Genomic DNA, 21,099 nt, shown 5'->3' on the forward strand with positions numbered 1-21,099 from the left:
GTCCATAATGAGAAAGAGTAATTGGTGCAAAAAAAAAAAATTACAAAACACATTTAAGTTTAAAGGGAAAAAGTGTACCAGAAAATTTAATGAGGGAGGCAAAACTGATGACAGAAGAGATCAGAAAATTAAGGAGAGGACCAATCTACAACAGAATAAAGGGAAGCATGTCCTTGGGGCAAGACCAGACCCAGGTGCGCTTAGGCCATGTGAAATGAAAAGATCTAAGGAGTTAGTTTTCTGCTCCTAAGACAACAAATGAAAGCTGTTGTAAATGTGCCTCAAATGGGTCAGCTTCCACCCCAACCAAGCAGTTGGACTTGGCACTGTCATCCATACTCTTCTGGCTTTAAGTTATAAGGATATATGAGTAAGGGGGCTGTGGAGTCTTCCTCTGTTAAGGAGAATAATCCAGGTCAGATAATATGTGGCAGGGTGGTCCCTTCGTGAAGGATCCAACAGAAAACTGTCTTAAGTGGCCATTGCATGTGGCCGTGGAAGTGAAGCCTGGATTGCCCTAAACATTGCAAGATGTTGGAGATGTCAGATCCCTGAGACATCTGCCAAGGAGAGCTGCAAACAGAGAGTAGAAATCAGCCCGAGCTAAAGATGCATATTGAAGGTCTCAGAGTCAGGGGAAAGGTGTCATTCATGCCTCTAGTATCAGACATGGGCTTTAGGATTTGGAGTCTGTTCTGCTGGCTTTATGTATTGCTTCAGTCCAGTATTTCCAAGTCATTTTTAGAGACCTCCATTTTGAAATGGTAATGTATATACACCATGCCATTATATGCTGGAGCTATGTAACTTGCGCTCCGAATTTTGTGGGTGTTACGGTAAGAGACTGACTTGAGTTTTAGAGAAGCTGTTGAACTTTCGCCTTTCCCACAGTGTTGAGATCGAAACACTGTGGGGACTTTTGAAGTTGGACGGAATGCATTTGTATAATGATATGGCCAGGAGACTCTGGTGACCTGGGAGGGGAAGATGATGGTTTGAATGAGAATAACCCCATATGCTAGTATCTTTGGATACTTCATGTCTAGTTGATGGAACTGTTTGGGAAGGACTAGGAAGTGTGGCATTATTGGAGGAGTGTTGTGACTGGGGGTGGTCTTGAAGGCTTTGAGAGACTTAGGCCATTTCCCCAGTGTTATCTGCTCCTGCTTTTGAGTGGAGATGTGGGCTCTTAGTTCTTTCTGCTACCCCTATATCATGGAGTCTAACTCTCTACAATCATAAGCCCAATTAAACACACTTCTTATCAGTTGCCTTGGCTATGGTGTTTTATCAAAGAAATAAAATGTAATACATAAGTCTGTACTTGTGTTAAAATATGGCCTTCATAATTTATAGTCATTTACTACTTTTCTCACTTTCATTTTTACTCCAATAAAACATCCATATCCTAAGTATAAAGTCTAGTACCACATTAAGGGAAAATATGCACAATTTTTCTTTTGTGATCTATATTACATCGTGCAGCATGATTATACATATTGCATATCCTTTTCTTTGACATGTTATTATTTTCCCATATTGCCTTACATAATTTTCACATTGTTTTCTTTAAATAGCAATTCCCCAAATTCTTAGTTAAAATGGTACATGTTCTATAAGTTCATATATTTGATAATTAGACATATTTCTGTAGTTCACTACAGCACTTTCCTGTAAAGCAATGTTTGTATGCACTACCAATGATGTCAAGCACACTATACAATTAAGTTCCTTTGCACAGTTTTATGACATTTTTCCAAAATGTGCCAAAGGGATGGATTTGGTTGCACTCATTATCCTCATATTGAGCAGCATCCCTTGACCTGGAAACTAGTATAGTATAAATTGTGGGATGTTTCTAATTATTTTGCTATTACTTTTCATCAATTTGTTGTCCTCGTTGTCAGTACTTCTTGATTTTTTGATAATTTATCAAGGTTATCAAAAAGCTTAGTTCTCCTGGACTAAGGTACTGCTCCATACAATTTTTTTCTTCTCAAGTTTCTTTTCACTTTATATTTATAATGTTTTCTGAGAAATGTCTTAAATATAAACTATTATCATTTTATTTTATGCACAGTTCTTTTAATATTACTTTTTGATTTCAAGATGTATTTTTCCTGGAATGGTTTCTCTCTTTCTGATTGAGGCGTATCATTTTCATTTTGTGGACCCAATCTCACTTTATGTCCATGAAGATCTTCATGATACTCGATTATCAATTTATTTTTACTCTACACTCATGCTGTAAGTTTTGCTTCGGAGTTTGAATATTGTCAGTGAAACACACACACACACACACACACACAGAGAGAGAGAGAGAGAGAGAGAGAGAGAGTGAGGACTATTGTTAGAGAGCTTCAATTTAAAATGACCCACATGAGTCCTGGAAATTCCTGATTGTTAATAGTAGGACGCTCCACAGGTATAGATAAAAACATCTCTAGTAATTCTATTATACTCTCTTGTCTGATCAAAAAAGATAGGTGTCATGAACTAAAATTCTATCCACATAATCTCTACACTGAAGCCTTACCTGTCTATATAATGGTGTTTAGAGAGAGCTCTCTGGGGATGGAATTTGTGTTAGATTAGGTCACTGTATTAGTATTATTTTGTTATGATAAAACACTACCATCCAAAGCAACTTGTTCTAAAGGGTGAGTCCATCATGGTAGGTTGTAAAGGAGCAAGCTACAGGCATGGTGGCAGGTTCAGAAAGCTAGGAGCTTACATCATCAAATATAATCATGAAATAGAGATGGCAAACATTAAGTGGCATGAAACGATAAATACTCAAAGCCTATGCTCAATGACAATGTTCTAGCAAGAATCCACCTCCCAAAGATTTTACAACCTCCCCAATCAGAACCATCATTTGGAAAACAAGTGTTCAGATACCTGGGCTTATGGGTCACAGTTCTAATTCAACAGTTCCAGTCAATGGAACCCTTAATGGGTTTCATTTATTTTACCTCCGTTTCCCCCTTCCCTTCCTTTCCCCCCCCCAATTCCTTTCCTTCCCTAGTCTCCCCTACCTTCCACAGCCCTTCCCTCCCCTCCCTTCTTTTCATTCCTTCCCTTCTATTGCCCTCCTCTTCCCCTCCCCTCCCTTCCCTTCTTCCCTTCCCCTCCTCTCCTCTATTGTCTTCTCTTCTTCAAGATTTCCCCCTCCACTACTGCCCCTACCCTTTCTCCCTTTTCCAAGAAGGTAACTGCTTAGAAAACAGTCAACACCTGCCAGGAGCTGAATTGAATAGAACCTTAATCTTGCACTTTCGGTATACAGAATTATGGGAAATCGAGTCCTGATAAGACACTTGGTTTATGCCAATGTGCTCATCAGCACTGTGTAGTTTGAGATTCAATATGCATGTCTATGTTTCCACTAAGTGACACCAATGTGACAAGGGTTTCAACAAAGCCTGGTGTTCTTGAGTTCAAAGACTTTCTTTATTCATAGTTAAAATAAGCAAAATGAATTAAGATAAAGCTCTGAATCCTAAAGTCTGCAACTAAAATTTTATTTTTGATGAGAACCCCTTTTCCAGATACTAACAGTTAGGTAAGGAAATGCTCTCTTCTAATTCTACTTTAGTTTTAATTGCAGAAAACACAAGCAGATTTTCACCTTATATAATCTTTTCTAAAAGTAATGAAGATTTTTCTTTTTTTGGAGCATAAAAGTTTATCATAAGAATTCTAGTAGTTATAAAGATAAAACACTTGAAACAACATATTGTACAAACTGCAAATGACAGTAAAGAACAAAGAGAATATTATATATTTATTACATTATAATACGTTACAGACAAAACATTACTTAGAATATGAGGGAAATATAGTGAGATAGTCCTTCTGTGGCACTGACCACGCCCATTGGGGGTGGAGCCATGGGCGGAAGTAACCTGTGGAAGGAGTAAAGAGGGGTTAAGATGGAGAGCCTGGAGAGAACAGAATTGCCATTCCTCCACTCTCAGTAAGACCACGTGGAAATACATAGAAATGGGTTAATAATTAAGACAGAGCTAGCCGATAAGAAACTAGCACCTGGCCAATAGCATTGTATCAAATACAAAGTCTCTGTGTGTTATTTGGGGCTGGCACAGCGGCAGGACAAGATCAGGTGGCGGGAGGAAAAACCATACTCCTTACAGGGAAACATAATGAGGGGTATCTCAAGGTAGATAAACATCCTCCTACATGATTTATTTCGAGAGAACAAGAGGGAGCTAAGTGAAAGGGTTTTCTGTGTTGCACAAGGACAACTATCCAATATGACAAAGTAGCCACATGTTCAAAGTCATGTGAGCACATCTTTTAACCTAGTCTATATTTAAGGTCAGAGTTCTTTGTGATTTACTTTCTCAGAAGACTATTTACTGAAGATTTACTTTTCAGTGGTGAAAGCTGTTTTTATTTTCTCCCCATAAACTGAAAAATAAGGCACTTTAAAAGCACACATTTAGTATTGGCATCATGTTGCATATGAACACTATTCTTGTCTTTTATACACATAGAAAGTCAGGTTAAATCCAGTCAGTGGGACATGTTTCTTCATGGCTCTATGGCCTAAGGCCCTACAAATAACAGCAAGGGATACCAGAGGTGATATAAGATATTCACAATGTGGTAGAAATATAGTAATTCAAATTATAATAATTATAGGAGACTAAGCTTCTGACAAACCACATTTTCTAAATCTTTGTATCCATGTCTACTTTGATTAATAATGTATTTTACTCAATAAAAACAAGACTACAGGCATCTTTTAGTAGGATGCTTTCAGGGTTTCTTTGCTTCTATATTCCCCGTGGCTAAATGCTAGTCAATCTAAATGTTAGCAAATCTCTGCTAACTCTTAATACATAAACACCACACACTATTAGCAAGTGTTTTATATACAGCTATGGAAACACAAAACCTACACTAAAACAAATCTGCATAATATGATTTTGTACTCTAACCTGTCATTAAAATGGAGAAAGCAGAAGAAAATGCTTGTAATCATAAAGCAAAAAATACCACAAAAGAAGATGGTTTGATTAGAATGCTCTGAAGTAAAAAGTATAGAAATTACAGTTTTCAAATGTCTTCATTACTTGAAAATTTAATACACAACTATTTAAACAGTTATGACATATAGGAACATATGGTATCTGTAAATCTTCTATTTTACAGGAGGACAAATAGGATTCATGTATGTGATGACAGCACCATACTGGGATTTAAGAAAACTTGATTTTAAAATCAAGTAAAATTGTTCCAGGGATGAAGAACTAAAACTTGAAACCATCTTTCTCAGAAAGCAGTCAGGCTAGACCCATTTTTTTCCAGCCTCATTTTTCCCCCTGGCTAATCCTAGGATTCTAAATTTGCTTTAGCTTTAGAAGTAGCAAATTTAGAAGTTCAGTAGATGAGGGTAGGGAAAGAATTTCATTTATGTATAAATATAAATGAGTATAAATGAAGCAAAAATAAATTGTACCCATTGGGACTGTGTGTGAAGGTGCCAAAGTATCTGATAATGAACAGATGTAAAGTAAAATATTGTCATCCAGTTATCATGAAGCCAGAGTATATTTGGTTCTCAATAATATAACATTATCATCATGTCAATATTATTAATTAACTATAGCATAAACATCAAATATTCATGGCAACGATGGCAAAAACTACATCTTCATTTATATGGGTTGCCAACAAGATTACAGGAATTAAAATGAAATTCACTATCAGTCTCCTAGAGTTTTTTTATATTACCTATTATATAAGTTTTTTTTTCCCTCAGTATTTGGATTCTAAAGTGTGTGCATTTTGGAGTTACTATGAAATCTTGTTCCTCAAAATATACATTGTGATTTGATTTTTCAAGCTTTGGTTTTATGAAAAAATCAGCTCCCCCTTTCAGACCTTCACTCTTTATATGACTATGGACAAGTCACTTATCAGATGTTCAAAATCACTGACGCCTCGCTTCTAAAATGTGAACAGTTATTATACATGTCATGGGAATCTGTGAAAGAGATTAAGCTCATAATCCTTAATAATAAATGCAAATTTTGAGCCATTGATTTAGAAATAATTAATGTTGCCAAATAATTTTAGTAAAATGTGTACTGATGTTCTTTACAAAATGATCTCAGGTCAAACTGTCACTAATGACTAAACTATGTATAATTCTTAATCAATTTATGAACACAAATTAATGACTCCATGATGAAGCATATCTTACAAAGGACTGAAGTTCAGCTCCCAGCACCGATGCTGAGTGATGCAGAGGTGGCTCTAACTCCATCTCCAGAATACAGCACTTTGTCCTTAACTCTATGGGCACCTTTACACCCCCCAACACACACACACACAGATTCACACATAAACACATACACACAACCACACAATTGAAAATAGTAAAAAAAAAAACAAAAAACAAAAAAAAAACCTTAACATGAAATAGTAAATAAATCAGCATAACTTAGCTTCCTGGAGACAAGTTGAGATTCAAGAAGTTATGATCAAATGGTATTTATCTTTGCTTTGTTCAAATGTTGTGATACATGAAACTTAATCAATATGATATAGCAGATGAATGAAATGAGGGAAATTCATTTTCAATAGTGAAAAATTAAAAGCTTTTCTCCTTAGATATTAGGGAAAAAAAGATGACTAATCAGACTACAGAGTACTAATAGTTCTATCTAGAGAAATCAGGCAATCCAAAGGCAGAAAAGGCATTCTAACATGTAGGAAAGTAAAACTGTCCCTATTAGTTGATATCATAGTCTTATCTACTCTTCTAACACACACACACACACACACACACACACACACAAAATTCCTGATATATTCAATCAGTGAATTCAGTAGAGCAGTATGATACAAAACTTGAGTAGTGTTTCTATATATTTATAAGATGTATATATTTATAAAGACTCAAAATGAAATTAATAACTTAAATACAAAAGCAACAATAAAATCCTTATATAAAAATGTCATTACAGAAGTGGAAAAGAACTCTATACTGAATAATATCAAACACATGAGAAACAAACATCCAACTGAAAAAAAATGGAGAAAATGGAAAGCTCTTCCAGGCTAAAGGACTGTAAGATATTATTTGTTAACATCTTCATACAAAACTTTTGGACAAATTCCATGTAATTGTATCAAAATTCCAAGGTTATTTTTCACATAAATGGAATAAAATTATTAAATTTGCATGGAAGCACAAAATAGCTAAAATTATCATGAGCTTAGAGAGCAAAGCCTAAGGCATCAAATTCCCTGATTTCCAAACTCATTAGTGAATGATTGTCATCCGAACAGCATAGTACTGGGATGGAGACACACATGAGCCAATGAGGTGGAGCTTAACACTCAGAAGCAAACCCGCACACTTCTGGATAGTCTCATTTTTCACATAAGCCCCAAGCATACACAATGTGGACCGGATAGTTGCTTCTATAAATTGAAACTAGACCACAAACAAAACAGGGAAGGTACTGGAAGACATTGGCACAGGAGGTGGTTTAAAATAAATATCATCTGTCTATCTATCATCTATCCATCTATCATCTTTCTATTGTCGATGTCTCTATATCTATGCATCATCATTAACAAACACACAATGAAAATCAAAGTATTATCTAACTTTAGTCAGATGGATTTTATTACAAACACAGAAGAGAAAAAGCCATCTTGTGGTGACAATCAAACAAATGTACATGGTTAGAGGAATATAAATTAGTAGAAGCTACTGTTGAAAACGTTACAGAAATTCCTCTGAAAACTGAACGTGGAGGTAACATTGGATCTCACTGCTGCACAATGATCCAAAGGAAATGAAGACAGTGTGTTAGAGATGTCCGTGTTTACTGCATTATTCATAGTCACAGACATATGTAAGTAACTGCATTGTCTATTAAGACATGACCAGGTAAAGGAAATATAGTATACATACACAAAGAAATACTGGACAGTCTTTAAGGAAGATGAAGGGAATCCCATTACTGTGGCAACATGAATGAATTTGAAGGAGAGTAGTGTAAGTAATACACTATAGTATAAAAAAAGAAATGGGACATCATGTATAATATATGTGGAATCCAGTAATGCTGAGCTTATGAACATAGAGAGTAGAATAACAGTTACCAGAAGTCAAGGTAGGGAGAGTAAAGGGAAGGAGATGCTGCTGACCAAAACTTAGACAGGAAAGTTAGGTGTTGAGTTCCACTCCATGTCAAAGATTCTATAGAAGAATAGTTTGGAATAGCTAATGCTATAATTTAAATATTTCACTATAAAATTATAGGCAGCTGAAGTAATATACACATTAATTAGCTAAACTTAAACTTATCATGTGGTAGACATGTACAAAATACCACATTTCTCCTTATAATTTTATATAATCATGACTTATCAATAAGTATATAATTTGAGAAAGTGTAAAACAACTTACAATAGGGACTATCCAGGATAGTGACATGAGCATCCACGTACCATTTTCTACTGATTGAAGCTGACAATCTCTTCGGCAAAACAGTTTAATGAATGCTATACTACAAATATTTAGCCACACTTGATTTGATTTACTGTTTATTTATAGGAAATAATGAAAGCATACAGTTGAAACAGCTAGTTTTAAAAAATGATTTAGGCTGTGTTAGACAAATTGTGGCATGCAAACATAACACTACAACTCTGTTTCCTCTTAGGTCAGTGGAAGAGTGATTTCAGGATTCTTAACAGATAACTTAAAATAAAAGAAAACAAAATTTGTTTTCAGAGACTTTCAAGGGAATATAGTTTTGAATTTGAAGGCAAGATTAGATATTTAAACCCAAGCAAGAATGATATGTGACAATGGAGGTAAACTAAGATAGGCACCTAACAAGCAAGCAAGCAAGCAAGGATCTCTATATTCTTTAGGCCATCAGTCCTATAGGAAGAACCGTATAATATCTGACACATGGCATATACTTCCGGTTACCCTGTGTACAGGCGTGGTCACAACCTAGTCTTGACTAGGCTTAAAATAAAAAACATTTTCTACATTTCATGAGCAAGGCAAACTATATAAATAGGTATTTCTTAAATATAGACTGATGAATGCTAAATATTTTTATGTTTTAGTATTTAACACAATTAATTCCATATCAAGTATTCTTTAGGGGTAACCATATTTCTCACTTGGATATCTTCATTTGTCTTTTGACATCCAGAGAAAAAGGTCATAGTAATAATCAAAGCGTTTTATACAACTTACAAGAATCATGACATTTCACATGGTCATGAGTGCAAAATTGAAAACGAATGTTTTTCTATAACTCATACAATGTTACTATAAAATAAATTAGAATTATAGAATCAATACTCAAATAATACTATGATCTAATTTTAGGAAAATCAAAAAATTATAAAACAATGCTGGCATACCATAGTTCTGAGATACCATTCCACATGTAGTTATTTAATTTAAACGTATAGCAAATTTAATTTTGATTTCCCTCATTGGGGGGGGGTCAAATTCCCACTATTAATTTTATTTCATTTTTTTCTTAAGGGAAAATAAGCTCTAACATTCAAAAACTGGAAGGCAATGCTGGTTATGTAACAGTAAGATTAATTGAATTATAGTCTGAAAAGTATACTATATAGCATACAAGTTGTATCTCAAGAGACTTGGTTTCAAAATGCACCAACGACACTGCAGCTTCAGTTGGTCAGCCTGCTAAATTAAGCTTTCCTTTGTATCACTGAACATATGCCTCGGTGCATTCTGAGTTCAGGGAAGCACTTAAGACAACATGAGGTTCAACCAGGAAAACCACAAGCATTTTACCTTTTACACTTCTTTTTTTTTTAAAAAAAAAAAAAAAAAAAGACAAATGTTAATGTATTAACTAGAAATTTTCTTTCGTGTAGACCATTCCTTAAAATCAAACGCCTTAAAAAAAAATTACAATAAATAACTATTACCCACTATTAGGAAATCTACATATACACAATACTCATTCGATAGAATAAAGGATGTTCCAATATTTAGGAGGATTGCAAAACAAAATACATAACACCAAAACAAACACATTTCACATGGGAGAAAAAAACCAAAAGCAATTTTGCTGATTAAACTTATGTGCAAACACTGTTCTATAGAAGATTTTCTGTCTCTGTTATGAACTTTTCTTAGCTTATTTTATATTGATTCATAGATAGAAAAACATGCCGTTCTCATGCAATCTAAGGGGAAGCAAGTGAGAATACACTAACTAGAATATTTTAGGGTAGAGCTCTTCTTTGTGAAAGCCAGCTCTAAACTAAATGTTTGTTTCTTGCAGGAAAGAAAGAAAAGACATTCTTCTATACTAAGGATGTTTTTATTTAACAAAAGTTTCCTATGGAGTTGATACTAATTTTATCACAATTGTTATTATTACTTATAAATATAGTGCACTTTTAGCTAACATAATAATAAGAAGAAAAAGAATGCTGTTTGAAAGTTCAGGCTTATTTTATTTTTGGAAATGCATTTAATTCTATTAAAATAATTCCTAAAATATTGGATTTTTTTTTTTTTTTTTGCATATAGAGTATTTTTTATTTAATTTTATATAACAAAGTCCAATTAAATGAAAACAAACATTTATACACAATATTTGGGAATTTGGGCGTCGTTCTTTCCAAACTACTTCCTGCTGGTAGGGACAAGTCCCCCAGACCTCAGGTATAGTGTGAGAGGTTTTTATTTTTAATTTTATGTGAAAAGGATACTTTTGTTTGCATGGGGTCTGTGTGCCTCATGCACGCCTGGTGCCTGAGGAGACTACAAGAGGGTTTGAATACCCTAGGACTGGAGTCATTGATAACTCATGTCTCCAGGTAGATGATGGGATTTGAATTCAGATGGGAGTGAGAGGGAACTGGGATTGGTATGTAAAATAAGACTGTTTTTAATTTAAGAAATCATAAAAAAGATTATTGCATAAAAAGAGAGTAGCTACTGCTCTGAACTAATGAGCCATCTCTTCATCCCCAATACTGAGTGGATACCACTAATGGACACTACATTTTGAAATTGTCTTACCATGAAAAATTGAAAAATATTAAAACAATAGATACACATACCATATACATATATATATATGTGTGTGTGTGTGTGTGTGTATGTGTATGTGTGAGTGTGATAATCTTTTCATGCAGTAAGCTCAATAAACTGACACACATGTTTTACATATCATTTAAAATATGTATTTGTTGTCATAGACTTTCAAATAACTGCAGATGCTATATCATCTCACCTTACACGCTTTAATATGTCTCTCTATATCACAATAATTTAGTGACTTCCAAAACATAATGAAATGCAAGGCACAATGAACCCATTCTTAATCAGACTATTAATGATGCATGCATTTTAAGATTTATTACATTAAAGGTACAAAAGAGAATAGTTATTTTCCATTCACAAATATATGCCTTTTTCCCTCTGTTATAAATGTGTATTGGGAAGTATGGGTAGAATAAATTATAAAAAATGTTAGTCCTACGAATAGTTATAAAACTGGTAAGTTACATTGTGGCTCTGTTTAATAATACAAGTCTATAACTTTGGTATGATGAAATCAGAAATGTAATGTGACAACTAGATATGAAAACCTTCAATTCTAAAACCTAAAAAGCCTTCACTAATGAAAATATTTTTAAAAACACAGTATAATCTGTACTGTTTAATAAAATTTAAACATACTAACTGTAAGAATATTAGAATATCATGCAATCAGTCTCACTAATTGAGGTTAATATAATTGCACCTGTAAACATTTTATCAACATTAAAACTGATGATGCAATTTTACATGGTTATTTATACAATAATGAAAGGTATTTAAAATCTAGACAAACACTGACACAAATAAAAAAAAAATCCTAAGATATCAGCAATGTAAATAGGGTTTTTATTTTGCTAAATATATGTAATTCTCCTTCAAGGAAATTTTACACACATATATGTGTGTGCTTTATATGTGTTCATATGTATATTTTATGTTTTATGGTGGCTGAAAACATTGCAGCAAATTTTTTCTATTCTTACAGGCCTTTGAAATCTTTCTGTGTCTCTCATTAACCCTTACCTTCAGAGTAGTCATCTCTCCTGAGTTGTGTCCTCTTTGATGACTTTGTAACAGAAACATCGCTTTTGTGTTTTCTGAATATTGCTAGTCGTACAGAGGGTTCTAATGAAAAAGAAGAAAAACCAGCTCTTGGTTACTCCTTCTCTAACATGACCCTGTGTTTTCTTGATGCTAGTATTAATAATTATGCACATTTCACTGTGAAAATGCCAATGCCTTCATAGATTTGACCAACATTTGAACACTCCTAGTCATATGGTCAATATATGGCCCTCCTTTAGTAAATGACAGAAATGTTTATAATACTGTGAAATTTTGAACATATACACTTTTGCCAGTTGGCATCATCTTTTTCTTTCAGAGCCATGCGAATATTATGTTAGTTCCTTTTGTAGTACTTCCCCTCAAGCCAGTAAGAGCTTTTGATTAACAGGGAAGAAAACATGCTCACTCTATCCTCGCTAAACTCTATAGAGAACACGTATGTGAGAGGGAAACAAGACAGCAAGAAAACATTACTAGAAAATGTTGATTTCACCTAAAAACATGGCAATTTCAATTCATGCTAATGTATTTAAGAACACAGAAGTTTTATGGATTTTCTGTGTTTTCAAGTTACAAATAGTATCAATCAGTCATATTATGGGGGGGGGGGGAGTCACTGTGAATGTAAGGCCTTACATTATCTTATTAAAAACAAATAATTTTATAGAATGTGAAAGTGGGACCTAGCCCTGTAATATTTAGAGGTTTTGCCCAAAGACTGAGAAATCAGTGATATAAGCACCAGGGGATGAAAGTTGGTGGGAAGGAAGTACTTTTAGTATTAGCATGGTTTCATATACAGCACCATTTTAGGATGGCACCATTGGTTTTACTATCTTTTACTATTTGAAAAAAAAAAGTCTAGGTGAGTAAGGATCCTTGATTAATGTCTAGTGAAATGGGCTTAAATATATCAAACAAAAACGTCTAGATTTTAAACATAAAAGATACTAAAGCACACATATAGTTTAATGACAAAGCAGTACGATCAGGACTGTACAGAGAGGAAAGATGCTCTGTGCTGAACATCCTGACAATTCTCAGTTGGGTTCTACCAGTATCTGAGCCCCAGTAAGGCTCGTTTTTTGTGTTTCACACACACTGTATCGAGCACGTCTACAGAAGTTCCATTCTGAGATATCTGTGCCCTATAATCACTAGAAGTTCCTACAAAAGCTCACTGGGAATTACCAATAATAATAAGTGCACAGACACACCATAGCCCAGGTAAGAAGCTATATAATCTATCCACATATCTGTGATATCTCAAAAGAAACATAAGTCAGTTCAGAAAAGTATAATTCCATGAGCTAATGTGACAATCTGTGGAACATTGCTGTGGTTCGTCATGGCCATCTTTCAACTTTCTTAGTCTTCTTTCTTCCTGTGTCCTTACTGATCTCTGTTGCTTTCAGAAGGATAGTGCTACAATAGTATATAACTGGGTTAGAGTTCAGTTCCAAATTTTACTACTTGTCGGAATGTGAACACACCGTTCTGTTCTTCCAATCTGTCTCTTTTCAACCTGAATAGTGACTTTCCAAAGGTGAAATGGCTCATGCTTGTGTACTTGTAGGCACTCAACAAAACACACACACACACACACACACACACACACACACACACACACACACAATGTAATTCCAAATAATTATATTCTTGGTGAATACAGGAAATAGGTAGATGGATCCATCATCGGCTAGCTTGTATTCCAGTGAACAAAATATTATGCAAAAGCATGGGCCACTGTTTTATTTGGAACTTTCTTGGAAAAAAATGGCACTCCCTCTGTATGACTTTATATGTGAAGCAAGGATATCAATAACACTTCCTTCATACTGTGATCCAGAGACAAGCATTTAGCACAGATAAACCATTTAGAATGCATGTCTGACAAAATTTACTCATTAAAGTTATTTTATTGCCCAAGAACACATGTGGGTTACCACCACAATACAAATATCCTTTTAGTTTCAAAACACTTCAACTGATTCATTCAACATTCATTTCAACTGGAAAGGGATAATGACAAGAAGAAATATGATTATTTAACATGGGAAAAAATAAATGGAACTAATAGTCCCTAGAAATAACACTGTGAATAAAATAACATTCTTAGGCTTAGGAAACACAGAGTAGAGTTGGGAAGCCAGGGGAAGAGGGGCTACTGTAAGGAGAAGAGCTTGTGGATCATTTAGCATGGATTGTTCCATGGGTCAGGTCTCAGGTTCACATTAAGTTAGTTGTATGGATGTGAGCACACTGGTTTTGCACTCTGCCCAGTCTATCCAGCATAGACTTGGTCTGTGAGATTTGACAAGTTCACATTAAGTGTAGTCACTCAATAGATGCCACAATGAAATGTAAGTCAGCACAAATGATGGCAACATTTCTAAATGATTAAATTACTGGAAAATACCTTTAATCATTCATAGAATAAGGTAGGCCTTATGGATCCAACATTGTTCACTTTTAAAGTCTGTTTTTATCCTTAAGTATACTTGTCTGTGATAATTGTTACTTTGAAAGTTCTTTTTCTTGCCAGGCGTTGGTGGCACACGCCTCTAATCCCAGCACTCAGGAGGCAGAGGCAGGTGGATCTCTGTGAGTTCAAGGCCAGCCTGGTCTACAGAACTAGTTCCAGGACAGCCTCCAAAGCAATTCAGAGAAACTCTGTCTGGGAAAAAAAAAAAGTTCTTTCTTTCTCTCTTCTAGCATGTCTTGCCAGTGTAAAAAATTCAACATACCTTTAAATACAACTAAAGAGATTTTCAGGTATTTTTATTTATGCAGTTGGCTCTGTGTGTTGTTATGCTTTGTAACCTTTGTAACCATTCTCTTTAAGGTAATGTAATTTGAGTTCATTCCTAAAGTTTCTATGACAATATCTATCACTTGTGTAATCCTTTCTCAGTTTCTACTCAGTCTCGGTTTGGATTCACTATACTTTGATGTTTTTTACTCTTTTGCGGTTTCTGTGAGGCCCACCACCCAGCTCCCGAGTAAATCACACAGGGAGGCTTATTCTTAACTTACACGTGCCTGACCTTAGCTTGGCTTGTTGCTAGCCAGCTTTTCTTAACTTGAATTGACCTGTCTACCCTTTTCCCTTGGGGCTTTTATCTTTCTTACTTCTATATATCTTACTTTCCTTCTTACTCCATGGCTGATTGGGTAGTGGCGTAGTTGGGTGGCTGAACCCTGACATTCTCCTCTCCTTGTTCTCTCTTTCCTGCTCCTTCTTGTTTCTCCCCCCATTTATCCTCTCTGCCTGCCTGCCCCATCTGTCCTTGCTCCTCCCTCCCTATCACTATTCAGCTCATTATTAGGCCCATCAGGTGGTTTAGACAGGCACAGTAACACAGCTTCGCAGAGGTAAACAAATGCGGCGTAAACAAAAGTCACACACCTGAAACTAATATTCCCTGACAAGTCACTACGTTAATGCCATTCTTCTTACACAAAATATCATTAAATGTATTTATTTTGCCTAAAAAAAAAAAAAATGACTTAAACAGCCTAGGTAGGCTGGTCTTAACTTAGGACGGCTTTTAACATCAACCTCCCTGCCTCTCCCTTCTGAGAAGATTTCAACCATGCCATTTTTGTGAGCTGCTGTGGGGTAGAGCCAGATCTTGCTGCATGAGAGACAGCATTCTTCAAAGTGAACAGTATTAGTTACTTTTACCCTGCTGTAATAACACACCTCGACCAAAAAGCCAACATTAAAAACAGAGACTTTATTTTAGCTTATGGTTCCTGAGGCACAAGAGTCCATAAGAGCTGAGCAAAGTTATGGCAACAAGCAGCAGCCGTGGCCCTTAAAGAGGAGTATGCCGAGAGCTCACATCTTGAACCAAGAGCAGAAAGCATACATGGCCAACTAAAAGCAGACAAAGGTTTGAAATCATACCCTGCCCCACATACATGCTTCCTCCACCTCCAAAACTCCCCCAAACAGTGTTACCAAATGGGGACCAAGGGTTGAAATGCTTGGGACTACAGGGGACAGTTCTGTTGAAATGCTTGAGACTATAGGGATAGTTCCAATTCAAACCACGGCATCCAACCCCTTGGCTCTAGTCTTATGGCCATAACCTAAGAGGCCTTTCATAAATTCAGCTTCAAATGTTTCCACAGTCACAGCACTGTCTGAAAAATCTAAAGTCTCTTCCATTAGCTCAAGGCGAACTCTTACTTGTAACCTCTTGTAAAATAAATGGCATACTTCCGTCAGACAATGGCACAGAAAATATACAGATACATAGCAGAAAATACTGGACTAAAGCAAGACGAGACCCCAGCTGGGCAAAGACCAAATCCTGTGACTCTCTGTCTCATGTCAAGCACTTTTTAATTCTAAAGGGTTAGGTCCTCTTTCCCTCAGATTGCTTCCCACAACACACATCCCTTTATGACTGGCTCCATCGCCTGTATACAGATCTCCTTGGCAGCCATCCCGCAGCTAACATCTTGCGGTATTCACTGAAGTCTAGGTTCCATTTTCATAAGCTCACACGATGGTCTTTTGCCCTCGGTGGTCCTTCACACAGGAAGTCCTCTGTCACATGCTGCCTGCTCTCATCAGCTCTCTGAAAACATGAAGTGGGAATCTCTGTTTCCTTTACTCTTGCATCCATCAGATCTCTAAAGACAACACCATATGGAAAACACTGCCAAGTTTGGCTGGGGATGGACTTGGGCCATCTTGAAGGACATTAGTGTTAATTTCATTTGCATATACATGCATATTGTGTACTAGTTTAAATTTAACTTCTCATATATGAATCCACAATTGATTAAAAGCTCAGGAAGCAATAAATATATACTTTTAACTGTTTCTCAGTAACTTTCAGGTACTTTACTGTTGAGTCATGTGCCAGACATATTAGTAGATTCTGGAAGTTTAATGCAAAATAGGTAGAGACCAGACTGCTTACAATTCAAAGTGAATACTATTATTGCTTTTAGAAGCACAACAAATTAAATTAGTGTTTGGCTAAAATTCTTATTGGTTATTTCTAGGATTCTTTGAGGTAAATAAAATAAATCTTAAGCAAATCTCATTTTGGTGAACTTTGATCAATATTGATGATTCCTGATCCATCTCACCTAAAAATTCATTAGTTATACTACCGTTGTGGAAGTTCATTTCACACAGCTTGTGAACAGCTTTAAAATGCACAAAATGAGCCTTTCTTAATTTTCTACATTACCTAATTTCTTGTATATGATTAAATGATATGAACTGGCTTACGCTATTTTTCCTGGAAATAACACCAGCAAATACCCACTAAAGGAGAATCATATGCTTGACAGTATTAGGTGTTTAAAAAAAAAAGGGCTGAAGAACCATTTTTTTCATCCATGTCAGCCATCCTTCAAAAATAAATTAGCCCATTTCGCTTCATCTTATTTCTTCTTTCCTTTAATTGCAAAGGCTTAAATTCAACTCACAGAGAAAAACATATTATGTCTGCCTTCTACATAGTCTTGGGTTTTCCAGCTTCTATGCAGCCCAATCCCTCTACTTAGAGCCCTCTAAAGAGTGCCAGGCATCAAGACCAGCCACCCACTCCCTTCCCTCAGCCCACTCATCTAGTCTTACTCCCACATATGCTCACTGCCCTGGGGTTATTGGCCCTGCATGTTTTCAATAGAGCAGGAACTCTCATTTTACATATGATGTTCTTCATGGAAGGGCTGCACCTTAAACTTTCCTCAGTGTCTGGGAACTCCAATGCTGGTCACCAAATTCTGAAATTCCTTTTGTGCCTCCTTCAGTAGGTCAGCAGAAGAAACAGATAGACCGATGATGAGCCAAACAGGACTAGTCACTTTTGTTTCTAGCTGATGTCAATCAGGAAGGGGGGGAAAAAACCACTTACTAAGAAACACAACAACCACAAAGCAAACACAAACTGAGAAAACCATGATAAAGTTAATGTCACACATTTTTAAACTTCCTCTCAAGGCTGGCAAACAATTCTTCCCATTCTTCCCTACTCTGCTTCTCTTTATTTTTTCCTATGCAAATGAAACTTTATATCAAAGAAGTAAGAGGAAACAAGCCAGACCTGTGTTGAAGGTCTGTGAACTGAGCTACTCAGGACACTGGATCCTGATGCTCCTAAAGGCAGGTGGCTTTATTTATGCCTGCAGATCAGCGCTGGGGCTTCTCTCCCAGCTCTCCTCACTCGTGCTCAACTGTGTTTTGTGATTAATCAGCTTCTCCAGCGCTTCTCCTCGTCTAATGGGAATTTGTTTCATTAACCCCTACTTTTGCAAATCATGGCACTTGCCATGTTTTCATTTTCCCATTAAATGAGTACTGTTGATTCACATTCCTTGGCTAATAAATGTAAATGACACAAACAGGAAATATTAAGTGCTTTCTCTGGCCCAGCTTATTTTATATTTTACATAGCTGATACTTAACTCTTCTGTACTCTGTGTGTATGCTCGGCTTCCTTGAGGATCGCTGCTTTGTCAGAACAGAGAATAGTGTTGACTGCGTGTAATTAATGAACCCTGTCTCACACATCACACACACACACACACACACACACACACACACACACCCCACTGCCGACCTTAGACAACAGAACTAATGGGTCTCCCAGCACTTTTGTGGACAATGCTGCCCTCTCATGGCCAAAAATTTTCATACTGGCGGGTTTTCCCACATAAGATGTGTTGACTATCTCTCCATTAACATTTACACTTTCCTAGGAAACTTTACCGCTTTAGCATAATTTCTATTTAAGTATTGCTTTCAAGCAAAAGTGGCTAACATTTTAAATCACGGTCATAAATAAGTAATTAATGACGCATTGCCAGTTGAATTCTGAAAATCGGAAAGGCAACAGGATCTCAATCCTGTTGCCTTTTGTACAAACTCTTAAATAATTTCTTCACAGATGAAAATGAGGTCATGTGATCAGTCAAGAGGGTTCCTCAATTTTCTCTCTCCTTTTTAACCCTCTCTTATTCCAACAGGCATGTCTACTGTGAGGAGGGGGGGAAGCCATGAGAGCCACGAGAGACTCACAATTAAAGTCTGAGCTTAGGCATTTAGATGTTAAAGTCAAGTCATTAATGTATGATGATGTTTAAAAAAAAAAAAACAAAAAACCATGAAGCAGAGATTGATATTTTTCACTCAGTGGTAAAGAGTCTCTTGGGATTCCAGAATCAGTCGACGATTTTCATTTAAAAAGTCACAACTGTAGATGACAACCTTGACCTGACACACCCTACCGATTCACCACTGCCAACACTCTAAGTTAAAATGGAGTTACAAAGTTTAACTGTGGGTCTTCCCTTCTCATGTTTGACCCTACCACGCCCCCTTGTGACCAACAAAGAGAAACTTCTTTTTCGTTTAATTATATATAGTTGTGAGCTCTAATTTAAGTAAGTGAAATAATAAGAAAAAAAAACACAACTGTGCGGAGATATTGCTTGCTGACACGTATTTTATATGTTGACTTAGCAAATCTTCCTCAACCAAAACAAGCAAGGTTCTGATGATAACAGCAGACGCAAAGACATTTCCAGTGGCAGAATCATAAAAGTTCTGGTGACATAAATATTTTCTCAACTCTCTCCACAAGAGGGGACAGCAACCATGATATTACCTCTTTTCAAAGATCTAGCAAAACTTCTTAAAGAGAAATATGCAATTCCCTGTTGAATAGTGACTGGGCCAGTTCTCAACACATTTTGCCTTTGAACTTAGCTCAGGAGTTTCTGTATTTTTGTATTATTATAATTAAAACAGCTCCTTTTGAAATTCTGGTAGAGGGACAGAGAAATAGATCAAAGAAATAAGGAAGTTTCCTGAACTACCTCATACCTATTGTATTGCACATGCCCAGACTGAACTTCCACACTCTTGGGGTTTGGAGTTGCTGTTTCACTGAAGCAGCCATAGCACGGGTTGGTTCTTAGCAGATGAACTTCATAGGGCTTACAAAAGCAGCGCACAGCAGGTATAGACAAAGGGAAAGCACAGCGCTAACTTACAATCATTGTAATATGTTTAAATGTACAGTGTTTTCTATCTGACAGATGGGATGCAAAATTATACTTATCCCCAAAGGATAGAACATACAAATTAAAATAACCAATAACATACATGTTTAAAAATAAATTACATGTTAAAAAACCCAAAAAAGAGTCATCATGAATTTATCTATAGCTAGTGACTGTTATAAGTATTTAATTTATTAGAAAAAAGTATTTTTGCTATTTTAATTTTTAAACATGTACATATGTGTATACATATATATATATATATATCTCAGAATTCAATAAATATAAAAATAAACAGGTAATTTTTGAGCTACAAGAATAGTTTTTCTTCTTGGTTAATTATAACAAAACTGCTCATTAGAAGAGTCACGTGCCTTATATTACGCCCATGAATTCATGAGATTATAAAGATAGAAGTTAAATGCAATATGTAGATAATTTTAAATAGTTTTAAGAAAAGTCATCAAATCATAGCCATTTGTTATTTCTTGCCTGACATTTTTATATTTAGCCTGGAAAATGAGTTGAAATGGCCAAAGCAAGACAAATGATTTGTGGAACAGTTTCACAAGTGGATAGGAAAAAAAAGTTAAAAGATGCCTTCCAATTTTTACCAAGTTCTTCAAAAATCATAAAAAAAAATTGTGTTTCTTTTCCAGGGATCCCATTTGAAATCTCTAGAGATAAAATCCACCAAACAGATGTATTTAGTTGACTGACTAACCCAGCAACTTGAGAGCTCTCAGTGGAGTGAGTATATGAAGCAGATGGCTTTTGACTCAACATTTCACGAATGGACCAGCTCAAGAGACAAATTCCAGCAAAATCGCCACAGTGCACAGCTCAAAGAAAAGTCAATAGCCATGCATATGAAACAGGGAATATTT

The 21,099-nt window shown here is 35.8% G+C and overlaps 1 protein-coding gene across 1 annotated transcript in view; it reads right to left on the reverse strand.

Annotated features, from left to right (window-relative positions):
- Positions 1–21,099, reverse strand: part of Lrriq1 (leucine rich repeats and IQ motif containing 1) — a 152,312-nt gene that overhangs the window by 52,693 nt on the left and 78,520 nt on the right. The window contains exon 23 of the mRNA XM_051206403.1: positions 12,131–12,232. Coding sequence (XP_051062360.1) covers positions 12,131–12,232 — 102 coding nt within the window. The remainder of the gene's footprint in view (positions 1–12,130; positions 12,233–21,099) is intronic.

This window comes from Phodopus roborovskii, unplaced genomic scaffold, assembly GCF_943737965.1.
Source record: "Phodopus roborovskii unplaced genomic scaffold, PHOROB, whole genome shotgun sequence".
In the NCBI taxonomy this organism is placed as follows: Eukaryota; Metazoa; Chordata; class Mammalia; order Rodentia; family Cricetidae; genus Phodopus; species Phodopus roborovskii.